Source organism: Strigops habroptila, chromosome Z (genome assembly GCF_004027225.2).
Source record: "Strigops habroptila isolate Jane chromosome Z, bStrHab1.2.pri, whole genome shotgun sequence".
Lineage (NCBI taxonomy): Eukaryota > Metazoa > Chordata > Aves > Psittaciformes > Psittacidae > Strigops > Strigops habroptila.
In genome coordinates this window covers 85,935,456-85,955,753 of record NC_044302.2, presented here as the reverse complement: position 1 = coordinate 85,955,753, position 20,298 = coordinate 85,935,456, and the positions used below count along the sequence as shown (strand labels likewise).

Genomic DNA, 20,298 nt, shown 5'->3' with positions numbered 1-20,298 from the left:
TGAATGTTCTCTGTGGGTGGTCTTTTATGTCTTGTCAGTTTTAATTAGTGATTACAAATTTAAACAACAGAAACTTGTCTTTATCATGGTAGTTAAGTTTTGCTATGAGCTGCAATTACATTTAAAGTCTGAAATTCTTATTTCCCTTTCTACAAAAATCTCATTTGTGAAGAAGAAAGCTGGAGATAAAGTACCATGAAATACAATGCCAGCTATCAGCTAAAATGTCTCTCAATGAATTCCTGGTTTTAAAACAGTTGACTTTATATAAGGACAGGAAATACAATCTGACTATTTTGTATTTTATGGAAAAGCTGGTCTTTTTGGTTTGGTTTTTTTTTTTTTTTTTTTTTTTTGACTTAAAAAAAAAGAACAGCTAATATTTAAATAACAGATTAAGATTGAAGTGCTGGTTAAACATTGACTTAAATAAGTTACAGAAGATTCCAACTACACCAGCCTTTTTAGAGGTTAAACATTCTCAAAAAGACACATTAAGCAAGGCTCTCCCTTGTACCAAAATACAGTTTCCAAACAATAAAAATAGAACCAACTTTTTCACAACACAAAATATTGAAGATAAAACTGCAGCATCAATATAATCTCATAGTTATCAGTTAAAGTATTTAGAACAAAATAATATTATACTACTTTTGTTTCTTACTAAAGACACTGCAAAGGCTTATTGATTTACTTAGTGGAATACAATGTGAAGACAGTGGTAAAAATCCTTTGATGTACTGTTTACTATTTACCTGCTCTAACAAAATGAATCTCAATATGGTTACATTGATGAGCTATCCAGAGCTCTCTAAAATTACAGAGTAAAGCAAAACATAAAACATACCTTATGTACCTTTAATTGAACAGACTTCATATTATGCTTAACTTTATTACACCGCAGTTGCTCAAGTTAAGCCATGGGACTAGTAACACTTCATAAAAATGTGCTGAATACTACGTATTTTGAGCCTTCAGTTACTATGATGTATACGAAAGGCAGGCTAAAGCTGGATAACCAGCACAGCTTTTTGGTTGACTCTCGTATATAATATACATGTGAATAATAATCTCTGATAAATGCACGAGTATGACTTTGGATCTCCTGTCCCTCAGTCCTTACTTGTGTATCTTTCCCACTATATACATGTGATTCTACAAGCTGGTGACAAGGACAGATGTGCTGAATGGGTGTATTAGTTGAATAAGGAGTGTAGGACTGTGTGGCCTTCTTACTTATGTTTCAGATGCCAAATTTTACACTTGGGAGTTACACACTGTTAAATTTTAACATTTGTAATCTCAATGACTTTAACAGGGCTGTCAACATCTATGTTCCAGCCCCACGCTTGCTGCAGAATATTGCACCTATTGCAATATGTTGGATCTTAGTTTTAAACTGAAATCAAATTCAGATGAATATACACACAGATGCATTGCCACCCAAGTACATATGTGGCCCCTTCGCTCAATTTCAAAATAGCAGAAAGACCCTTCAATCAAAGTATTTCTTGAAGTTTGTTCTTGAGTGTTAATAACTAAAAAAGTTTTCCAACATAAAGACACCCAATACCATAAATGCAAGCACTGCTTGTTTGGTCTTTTTGCTTAAGTGCAAGACAGTTTAGGAAAAAAATGGATTATACATATTAAATTCTGCCTTTAAAGCCTTGTCTAATACCTGTTCTCAGAGTACTTCTGAGGTTTTGACATTTTAATCTGTCAACCTCTGTGTGAAGTACAGAGAAAAAGGGAAAATAACAGAGAAGTAAATGAGAAAATATTTCAAATCAGAAAGATATTTAACATCCTATTAAATAAATAACTTAAGAGAGAAATAATAAGAAATGAATTTAGAACATACAAGCAAACCATACTATTCATTTTGTTAGAACAGTTTTATACTACTTTGCTTATATTCCTTAATCCTATCCATTCTTCCACAAGGCTTCTCCAGAAATGTCATAATTTGTGCATATGGCCCGAGTGCTTCCAGTAAATATTTGTGTGTCTAACTGTTCATTGGATCATTAGGCTTGAATGAGCAACTAAGGTCTTTGATATGAGTTAGTATTCCATAAATAACTTTCCCCATGAAGATCATTCAACAGATTGTCTCATGTTCCTTAAGTTCTGTTGCAGAGATAAAATAAAAAAAATAAAATAATTGTTCACACTGGCAGTAACTTACATCCCCATTGATCCAGCTTATATCTTGATTATAAGATATGACACTGAACTAAATAAAAGTATTTCCTATGCCAGTAATGAGTACAAAACCTTCAAATGCTTCCCCTGCTCTCTTTTCAAACAAGCAGATGTCTGCACTATTTCTTTGCATTTAGTCTTCGAAAAGATTACTGAATATTCTTGACATAAGAGCCTTTGGTTCAAATGCATCAATAGAATAGTTCCTTCATCTATGACATCACTACCATTGGAAGAAAGTGAGCTGAAGTGTTTTTCCTTCTTGTTTTCTGTCCTCTCTTTGTGGCTCCCCTTCCATTCAGGGCCACAAACATTTGCCTTCCATTGTGCTTCCAATTTAAGGATGCATATGTGTTATATCCATTTTCTTCTATTCTTTCCTTCAATTTGCAATCACTGTTAAACTCCTTCTGTTAAAAGAAGAAAACAAATACACAAATTCAGAATAAACATAATCTTTCAGAGTTGCAGTATACTGAAGGTAAATAGTTTCTAAAAGTGGTTTGGAACATTTGAGCGTTGTGTATATAACACCTTTTTAGGATTCTACAATGTATTTAAGGAAAAGTTTCATTGTGTCCATAGCATTAAAGCAACGTCAGTTAGACTGCAAAAGGTGAAAACAACATAAGACATCATCAATTTTTTGGTGCATAATTACAGCAGTGAAATGATATAATTCACTCATAGCTCAAATTAAACTTCTCTGTGTTGGAATATAGCAACATTATTAAATCATATTCTCAATCATAAACTCCAAGTATGAGGTAGCAATCTTGGAACCATTAATCATAACAAATATAAACCTTAAATACCTTGAATGAGATTATTGATACCATATGTTAAACAAACATTCATGGCATAGGCCTTCTTCTTATTTAAGTAAGATCCTTTACACCACACTGGTGGTTTTGGATGTGTGCAAGTCACTGTTGCATGGCTGTTATAATGCGTGTGAGGCCTGTTTACTTAGCTGACCTGGAAAAGGGTTCAGCCTAAAGAAGAATCATCTATGGTCCTGTATCTTATTGACTAAACAAAGCTGAAAGCAATTTTTTTGTGTAGTGCTAGGGATTAGGTTTTCTGTTTTTAAAGGAGAACCAGTTGACAGTTTGTTAAAAAAAAAAATTAAGAAAATACAAGCATGTAGGAGGAAGACTATTCTTTTCTATAATGTTAAATGCACTTTTACACGTCTTCTCTACAATGAAGCCGAGAATGCTTTGTTTTCACGAAGAAGTATTTCCTACTTGTTTGCAGCGGGTATAAAACCCCCCAGTTTTATCAAGTTACTTATATTCCACTTAGAAGCCTTCTGAAAGTGGAACATTTACAACATACTTAAATTACAACCAAAAATTAATATTCTGTTGTTTCTGCATTTCAGAAAAAGTGATGTCATGTCACAGCTCAGGCAGAAGCATACCACAATCTCGAAGTGTTATATACTAACTACATGTGGTATTTTTACCATGTCTGTGAACAAGACAATAAATATGTCTGAATAACAAAACGATTTTCATGGTACGGATAAGAATTTTAGGAACAATTTATCTTTTATTACAATTAAAATCTGCAGATATTCAGCTAATAAAGATATAGAAAGTATCCACATTAATAAAAAAGGACATAAGAGTACTTTAAAAATATATTTTCCATTCCTATTAATTTGAATCAGAATTTTTAAACTGTTAATGATTATACTTTGATACAGTAAGAACTTTTGGATGTGTAATGAACATCTCACTTAGTTGCTGCTAAGGCCACAGAATGCTTATGTTTTCCTAGCAGAATTTTGTACATTCAGACTCAATTTTGTTCCCAAAATGCTCTTTGATTTTGGAATTAGTAGTTGGTTGAACAATGTCTGGCACAATCAAGAGAAGACTTTATACAACCCTTGATACTGCCTGTATTCATAAAGATACATATAGGTAATTTAATATTTATTTACTGTAACACACCACCTCTGGTGTCAAGGTATTAAGGAGGCAGGTGACCAGCAATCAGTTCTGAACTGCAGTAATTTCTGTCATTGGCTTATTTTGTTAAAGAAACTAAATAGTGAGTCTTCTTTTCCTCTCTCATTCTAACCAAAGTAAGTCAAATGGAAAAGTATTTGATAAACATAGAAAGTCTTACTTAACTTGTTTTCCCAGATGCAGAACTGTACTCAAATCCAAACTTTTATCTCTATTCTTACATAATAAAGAGAGAATAGATGATGTTGTGATGTGGTTAAGAAGTCTTATTGGCAGGGCTCTGTGTGTTAGCCCAGGACTGCTTTGCTCATTTTAAACAAATTTTGGCATAACCCTGCACCAGTGTCTATTGTGCACATGCTCAAGAGTGTTTTTACAATTTTTATTGGTTCTGGTTTTCATATTCATCTGCAAGCTGCCACACTGTAGCAATGTGAGTCTAACTGCAAGTCTTGGGAGGATGGGAAAAATAATAACAGAAGCATTCTTGAAATCTCTGAAGTATTATGGAGTAGGTTTTGATAAGCCATTATGTGGTGATTTTATGATGTGAATATTGAAAAATTATCTCAGCTGGAATTAAAAAAAAGGCTTTCCACATTCGTATCCTCCTGTCAACACTATTTCTAATACACTATGAATTACTGAATCTTATGGCAGTAGTTTCCACCTAGGTACCTGAAAGCTGCTCTGACTTCTTTTGTGTGCGTACAGGGTTGGGATGGATTCTCACCATATACCAGTCGTGGCTAAAAACATGGGTAGGAAATCTTTTCTCAGGCTTTGGAACAGACCATCACAAATGACTAAATCGAACACTGTAAATTGAGATGTGTGAATTGGAGATGGTGATTTATGTTAACATCTTCACATATGTACAGAAGCATATCCATGACCAATGAGTGTAACTTAAGTTACAAATGGTCAGTTTGTCAGCAACTCAGTACATCTTATACCTCCCAGTGGTGCAGGACTGAGCACTGATCATCCTGTGTTTTTGACCAGTGTAATACCAGAAATTAAAATCCTCATTTACAGGAGTTTAAGAAACATTTCTTTGTTCTGGTTATTCCTTAATGTGATTTTTCAACACTATTCAGGAGTTTAGAAAGGAGTGACTAGCTACAGTGCAGATCAAGGAGGACAGTTTATATAGTTTGTATGAACTACACCCAACCTGTAGAAATGCTTCCTTAAAATAGAGGGCCAAATGGCTTTAAGCCTCTGGAGTCTCAGTTGGAACTGGCATTACTTCATGCTTTTCAGCAGAGATAGGAGGCTTAGCTATCTCACCTGAGGATAAAGCCAGTCCCAGCACCTATCTGTGGCCTGCTCTCTTTAAAGCATATGGGTGTTCTGAATAATGAGAATATAAAGATTAGCTTATAACCTTTGCATATGACTTGAATAAGTTTACATTTTTGTGCGGTCATACACACTGAAACTGGTAAAACTGGCCTAACTACCGGCAAAATTACAAACCAAACCAAATGTAATACCAGAAGAATCTGGTGTTTGTGTAATCACATGGATGTGTGAGTTTAGTAGTCAGATTTATTGATTATTATATTGGACAATTTTCAAATTATACCCAAATTCTGCTCAGTCAAAACTTATCTGCTGATATATAAGTTCATGTCTCTCTATACTGCCCATAATCTTGTGTGTTATTTAATACAGTCAATTTACTGCTGACTACTCTAGAACTAAACTTCTTCAAAGTCATAATTTCATAACTGGATATGTCTGCTTCATCAACTGAAGCTTCCAAGATTTCAGGTATACTTTATCCACACACCCCCAATTACTGATAAATGTGACTGCACTTCAGAAAACCAGAGAAAAACAGCTTTAAACATTACATTTTGTAGGATTGTCTCCATTGGCCACTACTTAATAAGAAAACTGGCTGAAGCAGTAAGCACAATAAATTGCAGCAGCTGCTTTGGTGTGATATAAGCTTAACAAACAAAAGGGAGCTTGTGGACAGTGAGGCTGCTGGTTTATCAGAGGATGAAACACCCCATTTCAGCTCTCATTAGTCATAATACACAGACAAGTAGGGTTTTCAATAGGTAAAAAAGAGAACTATGCAGATAACTGAAACCCATTTGGAAGGTTAAAAAAATACTTACAGAGCCGTAGACTTTTCCTTTCTTGTTCATGGCTAAATAATAGTTGCTCTTTATAGATTTAACTGCCACAACTCCAATTTCTACAGATGTTATCTCCAATATGCCTAAAAAATAAAAATTGAGCTATTTAAGAACTTTATTAGAGGATTTTCTCACTATAGAAAAGTCAATAAACCTGAAAAGTATTAAACTTCTAATATTTGGAACCAACTGACCAACAAACTTTTGCAAAACTCTTCTCTAAACCATTGCAAGAATATACACAAACATTGTTTTAATTAACATGTTCCCTTTGTTACCCCAGCGTTTTAAACCCCATAAATACTGAAACAGCTCCATTCTTTTTAGCATAGATCTTACTAAAATTTATCATGAGACATCTGAACCACAGCATTAAATTAAATCTATAGCATATGTCAATAGAATGTTAGATTTCCCCCAATCTTGAAAACCAGTGGTAAATTATTTATTCCTTGTAGGACATTTAGATAAACTAAATCTCTTGGCTGAACTGAGCTGATAAATTCACTTTTGGCAAGTGTGTTGACATTCTGGGATATAGTAAGGCTAACCCTAGTGGCCACACTGTCTTTGCGTTCAGATATCAGAAACAATTTGTTCTGTTTGAAATAAATATGATTAATTTTTTTTCTTTAAAACAAACTCATTCTGGGATACTGGATGGCCCAAGGGGCCAGTAATGGGAGACAGGGCTTTTCACCCCTATGTTTTCTGCCCAAGAGCATACTGATTTGGGAGTAGTAGAAGTTACTACAACTTGCATAGTGACTTGAAAAGATTTAAAGTTCTAAACTTTTTATTAAATTAAAGATTTAAACTTTTCAAATATTGCTAGAGTAACTGGATGGCTATGCTGTTTCATCATTGGATCTTAATACAAGGTAAGTATGTCTCCAAATGAATAACCTGTAAATGACTTATCCAGGCAGTATGCCTGGTTCCAACATTTCTCCTGATATTAAAATAGTAGTAGTCAGAACAATAATCCATCTAAATCAGTGGTCACTAAGGGTCTACAAATGGGGAAATTACAGGAAGTGCAAAAGTGTTTAGAAACTGTAAAGAACATCCTGGACCAAGCCAACAAATAATGTGACAAATAGATCAGGTGGAAAAACATTGATGAATTGCTACCTGCTTAAAAAAAAAAAAAAAAAGAATCTGTAACAATTTTCTCCTGAATATGTTCTATGCTTTTTGTCTGAGCAGGGTAGTACTGGAAAATCCATATGTTTTTTCATTTACTTAAAAATTCCTTATGGTAGCCACAGACCAGCTGAACCCAACAATGTAATATGGAATTCAGGACTTTTTCTGGGAATGCTGATTTTCTGTCCCTAAAAACTGAATGCAGTCTGTTCAGAATGTGGAACCACGTGGGCTTTGGTGTGGAGAAGACATGAGGAAGAAGCTCTTTCACTGTAATATTTTTTTTAATGGCTGCTTTCTATACAATGTAAAAGCCATTCTGTATGGGCACTGAACTGGTCTATGGAACTCAGGAGTGAGGGTGTTACTTCTTCTTGGACTGGAAGTAGAGACTTTGATGTTAGCTGGGCAGCATCTGTGAGTCAAGCATGAAAAGGTAATAGCTGATTTTTATTAGGAAGTAAACTGATGACATAGTTAATGTATATGAAGCAGAGAGAAAACATCAAACTAGCCAATTTAACACGAATTACCTCCTTTTATTGTTGAGAAGGAGCGGTGGCTTTTCCTGGATGCATTTTTAAATATATATAAAATTCTGTATTTATACAAACTGCATAAATTTTTATATTAAGATATATAAATTCTAGTGCAATTACCAAAGGCTTTGTTTTTACTTAGTGAGAAGCATTAGGCTGGCCACAGCTACAAGGTCTATAGTCCTTACATATGAGAAAGACTTCAGTGAGAACTGCAAGATAAACAGTAGGTCTAGGACCTATTAAAGCCCTTTAGAAAATTGGCCATATTAAACCAGAAATAATGTAATAAAAAAAAAAACCCAAAAAATCTTGTTCAACCCTATAAAGAAATGAAAGTGGAGGATTCTTTCATTTAAATATTGGTATAAAAATGCAAATATAAACGTTGACAGACACATCAATCATGTGCAATTAAAAAAACCCCAATTGATAAAGTCTTCTATTGCAAGATTTTTATGGTATGATTCTTACTTGCAGCATAAAAAATCAGCATTGCTAAGGATAGAGTTGCATATATAAACTAAGAAAACTTCACCTATTCTGTGAAAGGTCTGAATATCCACTGGACTTCTTATAGCTGTGTGAGAACAATTCTGCACTAACGGCCTCATAGGCTTGAAAGCCAGATTTGAACAAGCAAAGTGAATGCACAGTTACATACAGTGCTGCAAGTCTGCTAATGGTGCAGGAGTAAAAACAGTTCCCAAAATCAGCTTATTCTATCTTCAGTGGTATCCAACTCAATAGTAGCAAAGGCCTCTTCTGGTAGCTTGAGGTGCTTAACTACTGCCAAGCAGAAAAGATATGGCAGGTTGTCTAAATGAAAACTCTAAACGCAACTTCCATTTGTTACTTATCTGTAATGTTAGCTTGAGAATTAGCACAAGGTGCTTAGGTGGAAATACGAGGAGCTACAATTTAGGGGAACTCTGTAATCTAGGAAGACTCAGAAAACATGAAGGAAGAGCCAGTTAAGACCCATGACCTACTTTTAAGGCTAAATTATCTACTTTTGCAAAGGAGCCATATACAATTTTCCATACTAAGCTGAAGAGAATAATGCTCTCTCATTTCAAGAGATGTTGTGAAGGCTCCTTAATTAGGTCTTGATAGTCAGCTCATATATATCAGTGTCATGCCATTGATACAAGCAGATCACTGAGTTCATACTAGCCAAGGCCTATCATGTTTTTATTAGTCTTAAATTCACTTTTTCACATTTCCTCATTTTCACAGTAAAGAAACTCAAAGATGCTTTCCTGATTTTCTGTGAGAGTATAAATACAGAGGAGTGGTCTTTAATATTTCTCCCATATGGTACATGACCTAAAGTGTTTGTTCTCAAAATGAAAGAAAGTTAAGTGGGGTGCCTTAAGTTATGTGGATGACAAGCTCTCAGACAGTAAGAATGTGGTGCAAACACTACCACAGTGTTTTGTTCTTTCTTGTTTTCATATTTTCCATCCAAAAAGTGATGAGAAGAATTTAGTTAATTCTTTCTACAGAAATTTATTGCTGTATCCTGGACCGTGGCACCAGTAAAACTAGGCTGGGTCCACCTATTTCTAACAAGGGCAGCAACTAAAAAACCCCCATAAAACCCCAAAGATACTGGCATAAAATGTGCCATTATTAATTTTTATGTGGAAATGGATGTTATATTTTGAAACGAAGTTATATTTTATCATATTACCCATAACAATAACACTATGTTTGAACATTTCAAATGACTGTTACACTTGAAGCTGAAAGACAACAGTGCTTTAATAAGAAACTTGCACTGAATTAACTGATTTTAAGTGTCTTGCACTTGAATGATGGAAACAATACGTCCTCTTCAGTACAATACCTAAGCTAAAGCAACAGAAGTATTCATATAATAAAAGATAGTAATTTTTTGTGGTGAAGTTTGTTTGCAATCTTACATTCCATTATATCCCCAGTGGGGCAGCTGAAAGGAGGTAATGAGGAGTAATGTTACTACATTTACATTTTATCCTCAGTAACTAGCTTAATTATACCTAGTTATGCTATTTAGCTGGAGCCGAATGTAGCTGAATTCTTCAGAACTATTATCGGCTTGATCTCATCACCAACGTTCCTGGATTTATTCTGAGTATGTTTTGTGTATTTGGAAGTTGAAAAATGTGTAATTTTCAGTGACAATTTTGCATGTTCTAACCTCCGCAGTATTTGCTGGGGAGAAGGGAAAATTTTATTGGGTATTTTTCTTTTAAATGATTTTAATACTCTTGATCTATTACCACTTTGGTAACAGGGACCTAATAATACTAACATGGTACTTTTCTACCCTGCTACTCTCTGTATGTCTTGGATACTTCACTGGAATTACATGATAGTTACAAGCTCAAAAGTAGCTTTTGTCTAGATTGCAAATTATTCAGTATTATTTACAGATTTTCTCAGGAGACTCTTATGAGTTTGACAAAAATCTATTGAAGGCAATAGGAATCAATTCCTAGGTGTCAGTGATGCAGACAAAAATTTCAAAGGTCAACATGAGCGCACCAACTCATCTGACATGGATCTACGAGCAGAAGTCATAAAAACTTTTCAGAACCTTGAAATAGACTGTATTGAAATCAAATGTCTTTGATGTAAGGGTGAAAATATGTGTTTGATTATTCTTGAGTCTTTATTAAATTCAGCAGGAATGTATAAAAAAAGAAATTGAGACATAACCATATGAGGCTTAAAACTGGTGTTTTCACCATCTAATGAAACTGACTTTCTTGAGGGCACAACAAATTTTCTATTTTCCTCAAGGTTTATGTAGTAGAGTCATTGGCCATGATTGGACTCCTATACTACTATAACAAAAAATATGATTTCCTTGGGCTCTCAAGATTAACTCTCTAAAATGTCACATTCTTCATGTGCTACAGGCTTGGTGGTAAGAGTCTATGTGTTGTCATAGACAGTATGTCTGAAAGGATGACAGAGCACTGCGGGTATTCCCCTGTCCTGGGTTAGGAGAACTATGTACAACATATCATTGTTCTCAGACAGCTTCAAAAAATTAGATTCTATGACCTGCCAGGTAAGCTCTTCACTATCTACATTAGAAAGTGTCTTAGAATTCAATTTGCAGGTCGAAGGAGGTGATCCTACTCCTCTACGCTGCTCTTGTGAGAACCCACTTGGACTACTGTGTACAGTTCTGGTGTCCTCAACATAAGAAGAACATGGACCTGTTGGAGCAAGTCCAGAGGAGGGCCACAAAGATGATCAGGGGGCTGGAGCACTTCCTGCATGAAGACAGGCTGAGAAAGTTGGGGCTGTTCAGCCTGGAGAAGAGAAGGCTGGGTGGAGACCTCATAGCAGCCTTCTATTATCTGAAGGGGGCCTGCAAGGATGCCAGAGATGGACATTTCATCAGGTCCTGTAGTGATAGGACAAGGGGCAATGGGTTTAAACTGAAACAGGGGAAGTTTAGATTAGATATAAGGAAGAAGTTCTTTACTGTGAGGGTGGTGAGGCACTGGAACAGGTTACCCAAAGAAGTTGTAAGTGCTCTATCCCTGGCAGTGTTCAAGGCCAGGTTGGACAGAGCCTTGGATGATACGGTCTAGTGTGAGGCATCCCTGCCCATGGCAGTGGGGTTGGAACTAGATGATCTTAAGGTCCTTCCCAACCCTAACCATTCTATGTTTCTATGATTCTAAATGACCTTTTTATAATTTGAGCCCACTAATTCTTGTTTAAACTCTCAACTAACTTGAAAAAGAGATTTATTTTTTTTGTTTTCAGAAACCTTTTACATATTCAGTATTTATTAGCACACTCACCTATCTACCTACCAACTTCTGCTCTCTACGCATGCACAGTTTTTCAAGGCTTTCCTTAAAGCCTTTAGGTGTTCTTGACCTTGGATACTCCTGTTGTTTGTGCCCACAGCATGGTCATAGCGGTCTTACTGAAATCTTATCAGTGTTGATACATGAAGGAACATTTCGTATTTCCTGCAAAGGATGTATGCATACTCATACGTTTATGCATGCTTACTTTTTCTTTTACAGTAATATGATAATATTGATTCATGTTTAATTCATGATCCACCACCTCAGATATATGGAATAAATGTAAGCAATCATTCCTCATTCTGTAGTTGTGAATTTGATTACTTCCGATTAAATGTTGTGCTTTGAACACGTCCCAGTTAAATGCCCATTTGTTTTTTTCATAATTTGTCTAATTGGTCAATATTGTTTTGAGTTCTTATTCAATCCTCCAAAATACTTGCAACTGTTACAGGTTTCATTTTGCCTGCAACTTCAATAACTGTATTTTCACTTCCTTCATTCAAGACATTAACGAATTGTTGATTAGGAGGTACCTTGAAGAGAGTCTTATGGAACTTGGTGCCTCAGATCAGATTAGCAGTGAAAACCTGCTAATTCCCTAGTATGGCTGTAAGATTTTCACAGATTTTGCTTGCTGATCGTGGTTAAGAGGATATCATTAGAGACATTGGATTCAAAAATCTTCCCGAAACTTATGGTGTCTACTACTTGTTTCCTATAAATGAAGATTTTTATCTAATCATGGTTGAAAATTAGGTTGGTATGGTATTACTTTGATTAATTCTTTTTGGTCGATAATTTCTTTTGTGCTTATAAGCATGCATTTAAAAATTACTTTTTCTGTATTTTTCTCAGGATATGCTGACTTATGTCTAGGTCTTTGTTTTTCCCTTTTCAAAGACAGGAGGAGGTTATCTGAGGAGGTTTTTTCTCCCCAAGTTTTCAGAATGAATCCCTAGAGGTTTGGCCAGTCTACTCAGTAGAGTGAGTAAATTTCATCAAGTAAAAATCAGATAAATCATGTCACTAATTTTCATCTTGTTCTTTTTCTATTCCAACCAATATTAACTTCTCTTTGGAGTTCCTGTTTCTTTGCTGTGAAGACTGAAAGAAAAAAGGCACTTCAACATACTATCCTGTATGTTTCTTGTATCTTCTTTTATACCATTGCTTGGGCTCAGGCATTTCCATGCCTTAAAACTTCTCACTCCAAGAAAATGTGTAAAGTAAAAAATTCCCATGATATAACATGACTTGTAATTAGGCGTGATAATAAACACTATCAAAAATCAATATTCTTGGGAGGAAAATTCTTGTTAGTAGTGACTTATTTCTGGTTCCATGCTTTTTAGGAACTTGGAAAGAAAAATAAAATAACTAAAAAAGAAACCCTGTTGCCTCCATTATGGTTTTAAAACAGATAGCACACTATTATTCTACAGCCGTAATTCTGTAAACTTCAACAATTACAACTAATCCCCTTTGACCACATCCACTCTGAAAGCATAGCTTTCAATACCCAAACTATTTCCAACTCATTATAATTAGAAACATTTCAAATATCAACTTGAGATGTGTCCTGTAGCTATGCATGTGCTCTCTTTACAGGTCCCAAAGGCTAGAAACATATTCCCAATAGAAACCAAATATATTTAACTTAAATAAACTATATGTTTATAGTTTATAAAAATGATCATTATATAAATAACAAGACAACAGAAAGCTGACTGGCTATCTTGCTTTGAAGAGAGGGACTGTAAAAAATACAAGTGAAAAATGGCACTTACATAATACTGTATGCTAATACCAAGTGCCCCGTGTTTTTATAAAAATGATAGTAATCTCAAACAAAAAATTTACAAAATATCCTAGAACTTGAGTGAAACTATTTCAAACAATTTTTTAGGAAAGACATTTGACAGAAACCCAGATGTATTATGAAGGCAGTACTGCAATTGTTCCAAACATACCCTGCAATGAGAACCACTTGATCCTGTGACCAAACACGACTTCTCTGCAGTATGAGGCAGTGATCATTTCTCTATAGCTGCACCATTTGTGTAATAAATTCTTAAAAAGCACTTTAAATGTCTGCAACTCTAGTTTCAGTCCTTTAATGTAGAGGAACAGGACCACTTTGCATCTTCCTTCCCTTTTCAGAGATTAGCCCATATATGAGGCAATCCACAGGCAAGTGCCTCCATCCCTTGCCCGCAGAAATACCACAAATGAAGAGTGAATTCAGATGGATGGAATGTGGTGATGACTGAGAGCTTCCAAAACTTTCCAGTTTCCCAAACGGTGACAAGAAGCTGCTGCTCTTGGTGGGCAACTGGAGAGAATGGAACTTGGCAACATTCCTTTGAACTGACTTTTCAGAACTTTGGTTTGTGCACCCTCCAGTGAACTTCTCTGAAGAGGTAACTTTGACTCGCCTTGGTTTGTATCAAACAAAGTTGCTGAAAAGGCAAAATGTTAAAGACTTAGTAGTTCAAAAAGCTCTCTTAGTAGGTAGATTGAAAAAGAGTGGTTTGAAAAAAGTGAGAAGACAGGTTGGATGTGGTCGTGAAAGAGTGAAGTGCTAAGGAGTAAGAGGCTGCTGACTCTGTTTCCACTCTGTTTCACCATTTACACCTGTGCAAAGCAAGTTGAAAACATCCCCAAATGACAAGTTATACTGTTCTTCCTATCTTTTGTTTGTTTTGTATGAGAATTACTGACAACAGAAAAAGGAAGATGGCGGAGTAGAAGATAGGAAAAGGAAGATGTGCTAAAAAAGAATTGCCTTTGGAAGCTTTTTCAGCAAGGAAAAGTAGTTCCATTAAAATATAGTCTTACAGACTTTGTGGTAGCCGTTGGAAGGCAGCTTAAGACATAAATTTATGTTGCCACATAAATGGTGCCACACCTCTGGGCATAAATCTCAAGTAATAGTCGACCTGAACCTTAATCTGAGCTTTTACTTAAAACTAAAACTTCATTTGCAGTTAAAATCAGTTCAGTGCTTTTCATTTTTATTTAATATTTTCAGAGACCTCCACCCTTCCTCTCTAAACCAGAAGTGGAAATACTGAAGGATTGCAAAGCAAGCTGCTAATGTGTCATCTTTAGATCAACTATAGCCAAAATTCTAGTGTCCCATGAGCTTTCCAGTCCAATTCCCACATCTGATGCATTTGGATAAGCCTGAAATATATATCCAAACTTCTGGAAGGCTGTGGGAACAGGACCTCTGAGCCTTCCTGCATTAGCACAATATCAGCATAAGATGTGAAATCTCCATGGTGCATACATAGTATGTAAAAGACTAAGTATTAGACCTCTTTCTCAGACCCACAAGGGGATTATAGGAAACTAAAGTGCTTCTCATTTCCTTACCTACTGCTTTTATAGCTTTAATTTCATAGCATAACAAGGAGTGCTTAGTCGATGGTGTTCTGTAAATGGAAGGGTGTCAGAAGCAGAGTACGTGGAAAGAGAGAACTTCATTAGCAATGCAATAGTGAGAGCTGTTGATTAGGAAGGAGGAGTTTAAGTTTAGCTACAAGAATGGCAGGAATCATTTTGGCTAGTATACATCCTGACATGTAACAAAAACAATCCAGGAACAGTTATCCTACATTTTTCCCTCTTGTCAGTGAAAAGAGGCATCTCCAAAGAACAGTTCTAAACACCACCACTACCTGTAAAATGTTCAAAGTTAGATGAGATAATCTTAAGCAAGGGAAAAGCAGCAAGTGACTTTGAGGACATACCTATGCTGTCAGTTAAGATGAGTTCAGATCTGCACTCTAGGACACCTTGTCCATCACTTTCAGCACTAACACGTAAGTATGTCATTAGATTTAGCCAAAGTTCTAGAACTATCTTGCAGGAGGGAAGATAAACAGTTTGCTTCCTTCATATGGATTTAATTCATGCTGTGGAGATGGGATGGCTACAGGTAGAGCCAACTGTACTGAGCTTGTTAATCAGAGTTCAGATTTCTTGAGCTCCATGCTTTGATGGAGATTAGACATAGACAGTGTCAGTATTCATTAACTGTCTGATCTGTTTCTGGGATGGAGGTTTTATAACTTATGACTCATACTGACCGAAGAATGGTAGCAATTCATATACCAAGAGAGAAAAAGGAACACCCTTCCCAGTATATATGGTTAGATGCAGGGTTGTAGTTATCTGATTTGTTAGATCACTTGACAAAGATGGCTTAAAGAGTTCCAGCCCTCCCTTCCCCCAGATACGTTTTCCTGCCTCTGTGCTGAAGTTCACCAACCCTTCAAATATAACTGTTTGTGGAGCAGCACTATAAACAAAATCATTGGAATGACCTGGCTTGGAAATAACTCTCAATAGAAAACAAATCAACCTAAACTCCTAAGGACTAAACAATCCAAGTTTTTGTTAGTCATTCCTAGTAGTATATGTTTTCTAGACCTCCTATTGCTCTCCTTCTGGTCTCTTTCCAATTGGCCAATTTCTTAGAAGTGAGGTGCCCAAGACTGGACCTATATACTAACTAGGGCCTGATGGGTACTGAATTGAACAGAAAGATTACTTCATGTGTTTATAAGGAAACTTGAATCCCAATCCAAATCCTAATAGAAACTTGGCAGTCCATATATGTTTCCGTTTAACAGACAGGACCAGGCACTCAGGATTTCTGCCAAATCTTAAATTTCTGGGTGTCCGCAGAACTACACAGGAAAATGGAAAGCATATAACAGACTAGTACAGCTCAGTAAATTTTCTCAGGGGGTGTGTGAAGCTGCCTATTTCAACCTGGGTGAAACCCGGAGTTACCTTTCACATTCATGATCATTATGTTTACCTCCTGCATTTTTCCATTTGTTTAAGTTTCAATGTGAATAATTCCTGCCTGGAATAAACTGGATGGAGTTAAGGCTGTTCATTGCCCGTCCTAACACACAAGGAAGGGATGATACATAGGTAGTGGCTTTGCAGAAGAAACAGCCAAAATGCATGGTGACTGCCAGGAGAAGTAGCTGTCCATCATTTGCAATCTCAGGGAAGGGGGGACTTCACTGTTCAGGCAGTCAGCTGCTGCTCAGTCAGGAGCTTCTAGCAGATACAGTAAATATATTCACAATTAGGGCACAGATTATAATTAAATGGAGCCAGTCGCTACATACCACTTGCAGATATGAGCTGGTGGAAGTGAGACAGAGTGTTAAATTGGTCAGAGTATGTACAAACATGAAAAAAAGTATCCCTGTGAGACATATAGAGGTTGTGAGACTTAAGAAAATAAGCGTGCTGCTGATGGTCTCTGTTACTTGTCTGCCAACAATCTTTACTCACATTACAGGTTTGTTGCTTCCTGCTGAGATTGTCTGACACATACGGTAGCTGTTGTTCTAGCTAAGGCTGCTCAGCTGCATGTCAAAATAAGACAAGTTTCTTTCAACAGTTATGTTTAATTTTGGGCCTTATTCGTTCTTATGCTGGATCTCAACTTGATTCCCCATTGTGCAGAAGAACAGGACTGGAAAAATATAGTCTCTCATTTGTTAATCTCAAATACTTCTTGTGAAAGGTAGGAGAGAGAAGGAAACTCACTGCATAACTGTATAACAAAGCTTGGCAATGTAAGTCATACTGCCTGTGGTAGGTAGGATCCTCTCCTAAATCTGTATGGGCTTAATTACCTAATAATAGGGTAAAATAGAAAAATGACGAAGTTCAACAGGCTCTTCTTTAAGAGACCATGACTAGGTACAATTCCTAGCAGTATCCTGCTGCTGCTATGTTTCTCAGGGGGAAAAAAAGGACGTTTTAGTGTTTTTCCTGCAAATCAGAAAGTTGCCAAACACACTAATCCACCACATCAATTAGTTGTTGGTTCTAATGGTTTATGTCTGGTTTTGCCTCATACAGGAAAAAGGAATTAATGGTATTTTAAAATATGGGATCCACATGTTTATAACACAAGACTACCCCTGGACAGCTACAATGATCACTCTTTTTCACATAATTATCTTTGGTGGCAGTTACTCATCAACACTTTCAGCAGTTTTCTTCTACAATGCCACAAATATTCCTAATATTGCTTGGTCACAATTATCACTTTTTTAAAAAGAAACTTTCTAATGACTGTGAGAACAGACTTAACATCTGAGAAATGTAGATTACGGTTGTTGTATGGTCTGGGTGATGAGTATTAAGAAAATGACTGTAAAAAATAGTTCAGAATATCTTAAAGTTCTTAACTGTTGCTTGTCCCTTGTAGCTTTTTTTTTTTCTCCACAGATTCTTTTCTTAATGGACATGGAGGTGATGAAATTAAAGGCAGGTCTCTGACCCTAATATTCATATTTACATAGTTTGGGTCAATGTCATATATGATTTTAAGACTCATAGGCACAGACTGTGAGTAGCTCATAACCCTGTGGATACTTTACAAACAAACTACTGTCAAAACTTTTTCAGACAAAATATTTCTTGAAAGATGCAATTATTATAACAGTTGCTATTGGACAATCTTGGAGTAAATAAAGAGAAATTAATTGCAAGTTGTTACTATATGAGAAGATGTTAAGGCCAACAGTTTAGCAGCTGAAAAGAATTCAGTGACTTCTGATCACCAGTTCATTGCTTTGTCCATTCATTTTTTTGTTTTCTCTGACATGAATATAATACTTAATTCATCCTAAATTACAACCAATCAGAAGACTGCATTTAATAATTGTATTATTCTTGTTATAATGCTATGTGATCAGCTTCTCATATTTAAATGCTAGATTTGTACTTTTTCTTACATATTTTGTACTCTTCTTTCACCATCAAAGGTATGCTGAAACACTAAAGCAAGTAACAAGGTCTGTTCTCTTGCACATGGATGTAAACTATTGCCTGCTACAGTGTGACCACCTGATATATGTCTTTCACAGTGTTTTCATCTTTAATACTTGACTGTCTCCTAACCTGGCTGGACCTGGTATCTTCAGTCCTCTAGTACAAACAGTTTTTTTAAAACTTTGATGAGCAGTGATAAGTGCTGCCTTCTTAAACATTCATTCAACACCTCATCAAAAAGCAGGATGACAAAATCGTCAATCTTGCAATGAAACTTGAAAGGCTGATCTGCAAGAGCACAATCACTTCACACCCTTCTGCTTTCATTATCATCAAGTCTCCTTCTAGATTGTTTCCTATCTTCCCTCCTGACATCCTCAGCTAGCAGCTAACAAGCATATTTTGTGCACAAAATTGCACATTGTATGACCTAATTGCACATGGTTGAGCCTCCTGTCTTGTTCTTTTATACAAAATCTGATTCCCTAGCCTGGGTTGCTGAAATCTTTTTGGTGTTCCCTTTCCTTGAACTATGTAAATCTCTTGCACAAATACAACAATATGCTTGGGACATTAATGGACAATACAATTCAGAAGGTTTAATACATTCTTTCCAGCTTTTTTATTGAACCTTCTGTATTTAAACTGGGGTTTCTGCTCACAGAAGTCTAACAGCACAAAATAGCACTCAGTCAAGCAACTCCAATCAACAACTCAATTGACAGTGAGTGCGATTTCTGCTGTGATCCCAGCAGAATCCTTGTCAGGTGATGTGTAGAGGGCAGGCAAAGAACCTCCAATCTTTTCCATGTACTTTTATGTCAGGCTCAGAGATACCTTTGCTTACACTACTGTCTAACATTGCAAAGAGCACCTGGCCCCTAAACCATTCAGTGAAAACTGACTGACAATCATATTTGCACCTTCTAGGGTGGTCTGGTGCACCCCTGAGAGTGCTTGGTTAAATTTTCCTCAGACTATTATCTCTAAAGGCTTTACCTATAACCCTCAGACACGGCTGTGCTTTTTCTTTCTGAATGTCTAATATATTGCGAAGACTGTGCAGCAGCTCGCCAGTTTGTAGTTTGTATAGTCTGATACCAAGGATAATGCCAAGGTCATGTAGACATCCCCTTGCAGGGCCTGGCATGAGAGTGTATAAAATGAAAGAAACCAAGCCTGGCTTCCTCTTGTCTGTATTTCTGCTTAGTTCACTTCCCTGCAGTGAACTATCCTGAAAAATCCCTGCAGAGATCTATCCTGAAATTTGGAGGATCATCCCAGAAGGAAATAGTTCATGCCAAAAATAAAGCTAAGCATGAGCCAGAATGGGCAATGTGAAAGGTCAGGAGCACTGAATCCGAAAACCGCCTGGGGAGCTAAGTTACTTAACAGAGTAGACCTAGTCTTAGACTGCTGTGGAGATGAGCAGCTGAAGAACAGAGCTGTCATATTTCTGTCTAGGATTTTGCATGTGGAGACAGATACTTCTGGGCAACGTCAGAGCAATGGTGTGTGTGCTGCTTCTATAGCCTAGCTACAGACAATAAATACAAAACTATGTACAATGTCTTATTGCTTGTATATGAACTGACTGCACAATTACATTCCAGGAAGCATC

At 36.3% G+C, this 20,298-nt stretch overlaps 1 protein-coding gene across 2 annotated transcripts in view; it reads right to left on the bottom strand.

Moving 5' to 3' along the window:
• Positions 1–332: 332 nt before the first annotated feature.
• The window catches only part of FGF10 (fibroblast growth factor 10), a 59,810-nt gene continuing 39,844 nt past the window's right edge, over positions 333–20,298 (bottom strand). For both annotated transcript variants that reach the window (XM_030470353.1, XM_030470352.1), the window contains exons 3-4: positions 6,326–6,429; positions 333–2,618 (exon numbers count right to left, since the gene is read on the bottom strand). In XM_030470353.1, the coding sequence (XP_030326213.1) occupies positions 2,421–2,618; positions 6,326–6,429 (302 nt within the window). In that variant the 3' untranslated portion in view covers positions 333–2,420. The remainder of the gene's footprint in view (positions 2,619–6,325; positions 6,430–20,298) is intronic.